Source organism: Cervus canadensis, chromosome 11 (assembly GCF_019320065.1).
Source record: "Cervus canadensis isolate Bull #8, Minnesota chromosome 11, ASM1932006v1, whole genome shotgun sequence".
Classification (NCBI taxonomy): Eukaryota; Metazoa; Chordata; class Mammalia; order Artiodactyla; family Cervidae; genus Cervus; species Cervus canadensis.
Genome location: NC_057396.1, coordinates 31,304,278 through 31,314,072, shown reverse-complemented (window position 1 = coordinate 31,314,072; position 9,795 = coordinate 31,304,278). Strand labels below are relative to the sequence as shown.

The following is a 9,795-nucleotide window of genomic DNA, read 5'->3' as shown; positions in this document are numbered from 1 at the left end:
AGAGAGTCTGACTCGACTGAGTGACTAACACACACACACACACACACACACACACACACAATATGATTCCCTTACAGAAAGGAAAAATAAAATTAATTTAAAACAAAATGATATGTATTTTAATGTTTTAACTGCTCAGGCCCAACAGTACTAGAAGATATCAATATGCTAAAGATCTCCAATTTTGGCACATACATATCACATTATTGTGAGCCTCACATTTACAAATGGAGAATGACATAGGTGTGGTTCCTGAGGGACCCTGCTTCTCAAAATCATGAACAGATGATGGTAAAATTTCTAACAAAATAAAGTTCCAATTTACATAGCAATTGCACTTATGGAAAATTTTAAAGTATATTAAAAGTGAGCAAAAAACACTCTGCAGTAGTATATAAAATGCAAGTGGGTCTGAGGCTCAAATAATTATACACATTTTTTCACCTTTTGTTCAGGGGCAGACTTTGTGGGACCTGAATTATTCAATTTTGGAAGCCCATTTTAGGGAAAACACTACAAAATTACTAACATTAAATTAGTTACAATATGAAATATTTATTTAGAGTGGGAAAAAAGAAATCACAGCAAATCACCAATTTAAAGTAGCCAACTAATACCTTAAAGTGACATCCAGAAAAATACCTGTTTTTATTGATAAGCAGCCTGACACACTTCTACAATCCCTTTTCTTGTTTTCATGGCTTTATTTTTCAGGGCGTTTAGGCTCACAGCAGAAGGTACAGAGATTCCCGTAGAACCCCTGCCCCCACTCAGACATAGCCTCCACCGCTATCAATATTCTCCACCAAAAACAACAAACAACATTTGATACAATTGTTGAACCTACACTGGGGCATCATTATCACCCAGAGTCCATAGTTTACATTAGGGCTTACGCTTGGTGTTGTACATCCTATGACTCTGGCAAATTTGGTGGTACTGGTGGTAAAGAACCCACCTGCCAATGCAGGAGATGGTAAGAGACAGGAGTTCAATCCCTGGATTGAGAAGATCCCTTGGAGGAGGGCATGGTAACCCACTCCAGTATTCTTGCCTGAAGAATCCCATGGACAGAGGAGCCTGGGGGGCTGTAGTCCATAGGGTTATAAAGAGTCAGACACGACTGAAGTGACTGAGCGTGCATGCGGGCCCATTGGGACATCTCTATCATCCAGAGTCCATAGTTTACATTAGGGCTAACTCTTGGTATCATACATTCTGTGGTTCTGGCAAATATATAATGGCAGGTATTTATCATTACAGTATCATACAGATGGTGACTGCAGCCATGAAATTAAAAAATGCTTGCTCCTTGAAAGAAAAGTTAAGACCAACTTAGGCAGCATATTAAAAAACAGAGACATTACTTTACCAACAAAGGTCTGTCTAGTCAAAGCTATGGTTTTTCCAGTAGTCATGTATGGATGTGAGAGTTGGACTATAAAGAAAACTGAGTGCCAAAGAATTGATGCTTTTGAACTGTGGTGTTGGAGAAGACTCTTGAGAATCCCTTGGACTGCAAGGAGATCCAACAAGTCCATCCTAAAGGAAATCAGTGCTGAATGTTCATTGGAAGGACTGATGCTGAAGCTGAAACTCCAATACTTTGGCCACCTGACTCGAAGAACTGACTTTTCAAATGAAAAGACCCTGATGTTGGGAAAGGTTGAGGGCGGGAAGGGAAGGCGGCAACAGAGGATGGGATGGTTGGATGGCATCACCGACTCAATGGACACAAGTTTGAATAAACTCTGGGAGTTGGTGATGGACACGGAAGCCTGGCGTGCTGCAGTCCATGGGGTCACGAAGAGTCAGACACAGCTGAGCAACCTGAACTGAACTGATCATACAGAGTAGTTAGTTTCACTGTACTAAGAATCCTCTGTGCTCTGCCTATTTGCAATCCTTTTTCAATATAGTTTTTGCTATGGTTTCTTTGATCACCTTTTTATATGACAATGACCTTGTAAGGTAACATTTTCTATGACAAAAAAATAGGTAATTCTGTCTTTAGCATAGTTGTTTAAATATTCAAAAATTATTATTGGTAGTTTAGGAAATTATTGTTGGTAGTTGAAAGTTTATTTCCGCTTCAGAACTTGTTATTGATAATATTCTGTAAAGTTTTGACCACTTGTACTATTCTTTCATTTTCATGATGTCAAATTTCCCTATGCTGGAGGAGTACTTTCTACTCAGCAGAATTGTTTTTACAAAAAAATAATTATTCACTTTTTTACTTTTTTTTTTTTTTATATATTTATGAACTGAGGCAGACCTAAAACCACAGCTTCTGGAAGAACCATTTGTTCTTGCTGGTGTCTTGTATCTCTCCTCATACTTGACCTTTGCCTCTCATTGGGCCTTGCATTTGAGAGCAGGGTCTCTGAAGACATCCTTGTTGACAACAGTTTTGTTCAAGGGGATATCCACAGAGTACCTTATGGGCACGAGGTGATTATAATTATAAACTTTCACAAAACACTTGATCTTTGACCTCTTGGCAATTTTCTTCTTGCCCATGGCAGCTGTCACTTGGCAGGGACAGCGATCAATTCCAGCTACCAGAGCATGGCTGAGGGTCAGTCTGAGGTGCCGTCATCAACGTTCTTCATGATGACCGCTTTGCGTCTGGAGTAGCGACCGGCCAGGACCAGCACCATCTGCCCAGGTTTCATGAACTTGCCCATTTCGGCAGCTACCACTCAGGACTACAGCAGAAAGCATTATTCATTTTTTTGAAGGGTTAGATTTGTCTAAAGGACACTCTGGGACTACTGTGTTCTCTGGAGGAAGAGATCTTTTACAATAATTGTAGAATAATCAAAGTTTTCATTTCTTCTTGAGTCAGCTTTTGTAAATTGTGTTTTTCTAAGAATTTGATGATTTTTATCAAGTTTTAAGCTTTACTGCCAAAGCTTTTCATGGTGTTCTTAATATCCTTTCCATGATTTGAAACACAGAGTTGTGGACAGATAATTGGTCCATATAATGGTCCATATATGGTTTATATAGCATGGTCTGTGTTCTGGACATAAAGCTGGCATGCCCTCCATGTGGAGGGCCGACTATACTATGCCATTTTATATGAAGCACTTAGTATTTGCAGATTTTGGTTTCTGCAGGGGTCCTGAAACCCATCCCCAGCAGTTATCAATGGATAACTGTAGTTTTACTCTGAATTATTACTGTCATTTATTAGTACATTATCTCCTTTTTAAAAACAATGATATTTATTGATCATCCCCATAGTATTAAATCATGTCCAACCCTTCTCTGACTCCATGCACTGTAGCCTGCCAGGCTCCTCTGTCCATGGGATTTCCCAGGCAAGAATCCTGGAGTGGGGTGCCATTTCCTTCTCCAGGGGATCGAACCTGAGTCTCCTACATTGGCAGGAGGACTCTTTACCACTGAGCCACCTGGGAAACCCTAGAGTAATAAATACCAAAGACAAATTGACTTCACAAGCATTTGTTAATTATTTTTATGTGCTCCTTATACACTATCAAGTACTGCAGATACAGAATGCAGTATCTTAGCTCTGCACCGTCCCTGCTCCCCTGGGGCTCACAGCCCGTCTCCCGCACAGAGAGGCAGCTCAGTACAGCTTGGTGCTGGCCAGAGGCCGGCCAGCAGCTCTGCAGTGATTGGGGTCTTCGCCGCTCCGGCCCCGTTCATTGGCAAACTGGTCTGCCCTCGAGTCCTCCCACCCGTAGCCACTGTCTCCACACTTAAACAAGTCTGTGACTCTCTGAGCATTCTCTCTGGCATCGCTAGAATGGAGAAGAGCGGGGAGGAGATGAATCCAGGGCTAATGAGCCACAGCTGCACCCTCCCCATCTCCCCTCTTTCCAAGGAATCAATGACTCTGAGAAGAGCCAAGGAAAGAGGGGCTAAAACTCTGAGACAGCGCACCTCAGCGCACCCAACTTAGCCCTGTGCTGGGTGAATAGCTCTCATAGGGAGAGGGTTGAGAATCGCTGGTTCCACCAGCCTCGTTCTGCTCTTCAGCCACTCAGACCCCACACTGGGCACACAGCAGGAGGGTGGGTGAGAGAAGGGCCCACAGCCCTAAGGGAAATTCTCCAGGGCTTGGCCCCTTCATATTCTCCAAGGCAGCCGAGCTCTGCTCACCCATCCCTGCATCGCCAGTGTTCCTGGTACCTGATCACTTTAGCAGCCCAGGTGCTCCCTGGTCCCCTTTGGGCAGCATCATAGTTCCCTGGGTGTGGAAGTATTTCTCTGAATCTTTGTAGTTGGCTTCTCTCATGTCAGTAAGAAATGGCAACCCACTCCAGTATCCTTGCCTGGAGAATTCCATGGACAGGGAAGCCTGGCAGGCTACAGTCCATGGGGCCAAAAAGAGTCAGACATGACTCTACTATTCCTCTCTCCCATCAGAGTAGGCCCTCCGTATGTCTTTAGTCCCTGGAAAGGAAAAGAAAATGATGAGATGAACGTGATCATATCTTGGCAAAATAGAGAAATGATGCATTTTCTTCCCACTGCTTCCAAATTTCGGCCTTTGATTAAGCCCTTGGAGATTGTTATATTGGCTTGAAATAAATATTCCTTAACTTTTCACTTCCCTGATTTAAACTTGTGAGAATCACACTTGGTGCAAGTTTTATTGTTTGATTCCATTCCAAGCCTGTTGGTACTTTGTTTCTGGTGGGGTGTGATGTGTGCAAGAAGAGGTCAGATGCTCTTTAAAGGATATTTGTTTGTATAATGAACTTCTACCTGGAAAAATGCAGGGAAGGCTCTGACCAGAACTTCAGAATAAAGGCGATACTGAGGGAGGCTGCCGATACAGGATAGTTCCAACAGGGTAAAGGGGAAAAAAAACCCATCCCTGTACACTCAGTGAGGACAACTTGGTTCTGCATACATCTGAGTTCAGTTCAGTCACTCAATCGTGTCCGACTCTTTGCGACCCCACATAGACTGCAGCACGCCAGGCTTCCTGTAGGTCACTAACTCCTGGAGCTTACTCAGACTCATGTCCACAGAGACAGTGATGCCATCCAACCATCTCATCCTCTGTCATCCCCTTCTCCTCCTGTCTTCAATCTTTCCCAGCATTGGGGTCTTTTCCAATGAGTCAGTTCTTCACATCAGGTGGCCAAAGTATTGGAGTTTCAGCTTCAGCATTAGTCCTTCCAGTGAAAACTCAGGACTGATCTCCTTTAGGATGGACTGGTTGAATCTCCTTGCTGTCCAAGGGACTCTCAAGAGTCTTCTCCAACACCACGGTTCAAAAGCATCAATTCTTTGGTACTCAGCTTTCTTTATAGTCCAACTCTCACATCCATACATGACTATTGGAAAAAACGTAGCGTTGACTAGACAGACCTTTGTTGGTAAAGTAATGTCTCTGTTTTTTAATATGCTGTCTAGGTTGGTCATAGCTTGTCTTCCAAGGAGCAAGAATCTTTTAATTTTATGGCTGCGGTCACCATCTGCAGTGATTTTGGAGTCCAAGAAAATAAAGTCAGCCACTGTTTCCACTGTTTCCCCATTTATTTGCCATGAAGTGATGGGACTGGATGCCATGATCTTAGTTTTCTGAATATTGAGTTTTAAGCCAACTTTTTCACTCCCCTCTTTCACTTTCAGCAAGAGGCTCTTTAGTTCTTCGATTTCTGCCATAAGGGTGGTGTCGCTGCATATCTGAGGTTACTGACATTTCTCCCAGCAATCTTGATTCCAACTTTTGCTTCATTCAGCCCAGCATTTCACATGATATACTCTACATATAAGTTAAATTACCAGGGTGACAAGATACAGCCTTAAAGTACTCCTTCCCCAATTTGGAACCAGTCTGTTGTTCCATGTCCAGTTCTAACTGTGGCTTCTTGACTTGTGTATAGATTTCTCAAGAGGCAGGTCAGGTCATCTGGTATTCCCATCTCTTGAAGAATTTTCCAGTTTGTTGTGATCCACACAGTCAACGGCTTTGGCGTAGTCAATAAAGCAGAAGTAGATGTTTGTCTGGAACTCTCTTGTTTTTTCGATGATCAACAGATGTTGGCAATTTGATCTCTGGCTCCTCTGCCTTTTCTAAAACCAGCTTGAACATCTAGAAGTTCACGGTTCATGTATTGCTGAAGCCTGGCTTGGAGAATTTTAAGCATTACTTTGTTAGCATGTGAGATGAGTGCAATTGTGCAGTAGTTTGAGCATTCTTTGGCATTGCCTTTCTTAGGGATTGGAATGAAAACTGACCTTTTCCAGTCCTGTGGCCACTGCTGGGTTTTCCAGATTTGCTGGCATACTGAGTGCAGCACTTTCACAGCACCATCTTTTAGGATTTGAAAAGCTCAACTGGAATTCCATCACTTTCACTCGCTATGTTCATAGTGATGCTTCCTAACACCCACTTGACTTTACATTCCAGGATGTCTGGATCTAGGTGACCCATCATGTTTATCTGGATTCATGAAGATCTTTTTTGTATAGTTCTTCTGTGTATTCTTGCCACCTCTTCTTAATATCTTCTGCTTCTGTTAGGTCCATACCCTTTCTGTCCTTTATTGTGCCCACCTTTGCATGAAATGTTCCCTTGGTACCTAATTTTCTTGAAGAGATCTCTAGTCTTTCCCATTCTATTGTTTTCCTCTATTTCTTTGCATTGATCGCTGAGGAAGGCTTTCTTATCTCTCCTTGCTATTCTTTGGAACTCTGCATTGAAATGGGTATATCTTTCTTTTTCTCCTTTGCCTTTCGCTTCTCTTCTTTTCACAGCTATTTGTAACCCCTCCTCAGACAATTATTTTGCCTTTTTGCATTTCTTTTTCTTGGGGATGATCTTGATCACTGCTTCTGTACATTGTCATGAACCTCTATCCATAGTTCTTCAGGCACTCTGTCTATCAGATCTAATCCCTTGAATCTATTTGTCACTTCCACTGTGTAATCGTAGGGTTTTGATTTAGGTCATACCTGAATTGTCTAGTAGTTTTCCCTACTTTCTTCAATTTAAGTCTGAGTGGTCTGGGCGTATTTGGCACCTCGGAAAATTCAATTAGCAGGTGATAAAAGTGAGTTCCCTAAGAAGTTTGAAGAAACAGGGTAATCAGATGCAGTAAAAGGGCAACTGGTCCACCAGTTCTAAAGCTCTGTGTCCTCTCCAGTAAAATGGAGGAGTGTTGCCTCCCTGGGGATGTTTATGCAGAAGAATTGAGGGAAATACAGGTTTAGTTTATAGAACATTGTAGGTGCTCAGTACACTATCACTCTCTGGTCCTTAGGAAAATTGTGATAAAAAAAAAAGAAAAAGAATGAACTAAGATAAGGAGCAGAGAGTTATGGACAGAAGGGACCCGATCAACTAAAATTAAATGGCAACATCTTAAAAAAAAAAAACTGCTTATCAGGAAAACAAGAAAAATCTAATGTAGAATTATAATCATGGTTTATATAGTGACTCTATGAGATAACTTATCTCCATCTTATATATTTCTTATGTTTGGCATTTGGAAGGATAGTATTGTTGAGAGGTAGGACATTTCTATTAATTCACATGGATTTAAATAGCTCCTTGGAATCCAGAATTCTCATAAAAATATTTCCAAAATGCTTGGCATATGTATCTTGTCACCTAAGAACAGTAAAACCAGAGGTAACTCTGCATACTTCAGGGTGTATAAAAATTAACTGGGGTGCTTAATAAAGACCAGATTTCCAGTCTCAGCCCCAGGGGTTGTGTTCATGGGAAGAGTTGTGTGTGGACCCAGGCATTCCCACAAAGCACTGCAGACCATGGGTGATTCTCATACAAGTGATCCTAGAACAACCCTTTGAAGAACATTGACCTCAGAGATGAAAAGAAATTTTTAGCTGGGCCTATGAGAATTTAGATAAAATTAACAGCAAACTTTTAAAACACTTAAGTCAAAAACTATCACAGAAGAAAAACACAAAAAATAATTTTGTGAAATAAACAAATTTTGGCCACTTCACTGGCTGTTGAGGTCTACATCTCTTGCTATATGATTCTCGCTAGGTCTCAGCCTCAGTAGAACCATTGTTGAGGTAATTCATGGTGCCATTTTTTGTGGGGATGGGCTCTATAGAGTTTCCTTCCAAAAGTACCACATCCCCACCATCTGTCATCTGCTCAGATAAAGAGCAGGACTTGTGTTCACAAATCCCTCACTCTCCCACATGAACTCTTGTCTAGGAGGCAGTAGAAGTGCCGGCGTTAATAGCAAAGTCTAGGAGCTCAACATTCAGGGTTAAATCCTGCTCTGTCTTAATCTCTTGTGGCCTCAGGTTCTCTGTTAAGGGATAATGGTACCTACATTTCCAGGCTAAAGGATTAAAACCTGAGGATGAAAAAGAGTTAATTTATACATACAAAGCTCTTAGAACAGTGCCTAGAGGAGGCTCAATTATTGTATTTACAAGTATTAAGTGGGTGGAGAGTGTGAACACTCCCTAACCTTCGGATACAAGTACCTCATGGCTACCAGACTTGGAAATGAGCTGTCCCCTGGTTGCCCACAAGGGGGCAGCAGAGCCACACCTGTATTTAAGGAACACCTGATGGGGCTCCCCTGATAGCAGTTGGTAAAGAATCTGCCTGCAATGTAGGAGACCCCGGTTGGATTCCTGGGTCGGGAAGATAACCTGGAGAAGGGATAACATATCCACTCCAGTATTCTTGGGCTTCCCTCGTGGCTCAGCTGGTTAAGAATCTGCCTGCAATGTGGGAGACCTGGTTTGATCCCTGGGTTGGGAAAATCCCTGGGAGAAGGGAAAGGCTACCCACACCAGTATTCTGGCCTAGAGAATTCCATGGATTGTATAGTCCATGGGGTCACAAAGAGTCAGACAGGACTGAGTGACTTTCACTTTCACCGCTGAACCCAGATCTCTTCCTCACTCTTGTTGAAACTTGGGGCCCAAATTTTATGTGACTTCAGGATTGGGGATCCCCGCAGAAGAGTGCAAAGCTGGTCAGAAAAACCTGAAGAAGTGCTACCACAAAAACCCAGCTCCTTTTCTGCCCGTTTGTGGCCTTTGCCCTATGGGGATGTGGCCTCTGCTCAGGTGAATCCTGGGGGATGCAGACACAGCCTCCCCTGGCCCATCCTTTGGCCCTCATCATGACCAGCTTCCTTGAGGAATGTTCCCCATCTCTGGCTGCTGACACCCAGGATCAGGAAGCAGAAAATGATGCCCACGGAGAGCTTCATCTGGCTGCAGAGAGATAAGCAGACTCAACCAAGGATGCCAGGTCTTGGGGAGGGGGTTGTAATGTTGATATAGCCTTACATTCCAAAAATAAATGCCACTGAATTCTATCTCAATAGATAGATGATAGATAGATGATAAATTGCATTACAGAGGATCCAATTCTCATTTTCATGTGAATCCCAATGATTTCCTGTATGAAGAATCGCAATGGGCTTTTAGCATAAACCACTTTTCAGTCCAGTCATCCTCTGTCAGCCCTGAAACCCAACTGCATTGCAAGTTTCCCAAAGGCATGAGGGTCTGGGCACCACGCCTCTGCAGTGATATGAGACGAGGTGAACAATGCACTGGTGTTTGTGGACTGCCTGCTTGCCCCATCACTGCCTTCACACAGGAGAAGCATATGAGCGAAGCCCTACCCGCTGAAGTACTCACATCTGGTGAATTCTAACTGTCAAAATAGTAGATTCAGGAAAGCAGCAGAGAGCTGGGCTGCAGCACAAGAACACTGGTGAAGAGAGAGTCTTCAAGGAGGAAAGGTGTTGGAAAGTTCTAGCACCTCAACTTTGGCTGTGCCTTCCTGCTGAG

At 42.8% G+C, this 9,795-nt stretch overlaps 1 protein-coding gene and 1 pseudogene across 1 annotated transcript; both read right to left on the bottom strand.

Moving 5' to 3' along the window:
* Positions 1-2,278: 2,278 nt before the first annotated feature.
* LOC122450247 lies at positions 2,279-2,690 on the bottom strand (annotated as a pseudogene).
* A 911-nt stretch (positions 2,691-3,601) lies between these two features.
* Positions 3,602-9,206, bottom strand: LOC122449236 (serum amyloid A-2 protein-like). The gene is given in 5 exon segments (XM_043480788.1): positions 3,602-3,776; positions 4,168-4,228; positions 4,231-4,280; positions 4,407-4,433; positions 9,118-9,206. Coding segments are annotated over 5 exon segments (402 nt in total).
* Between the last annotated feature and the right edge of the window lie 589 nt (positions 9,207-9,795).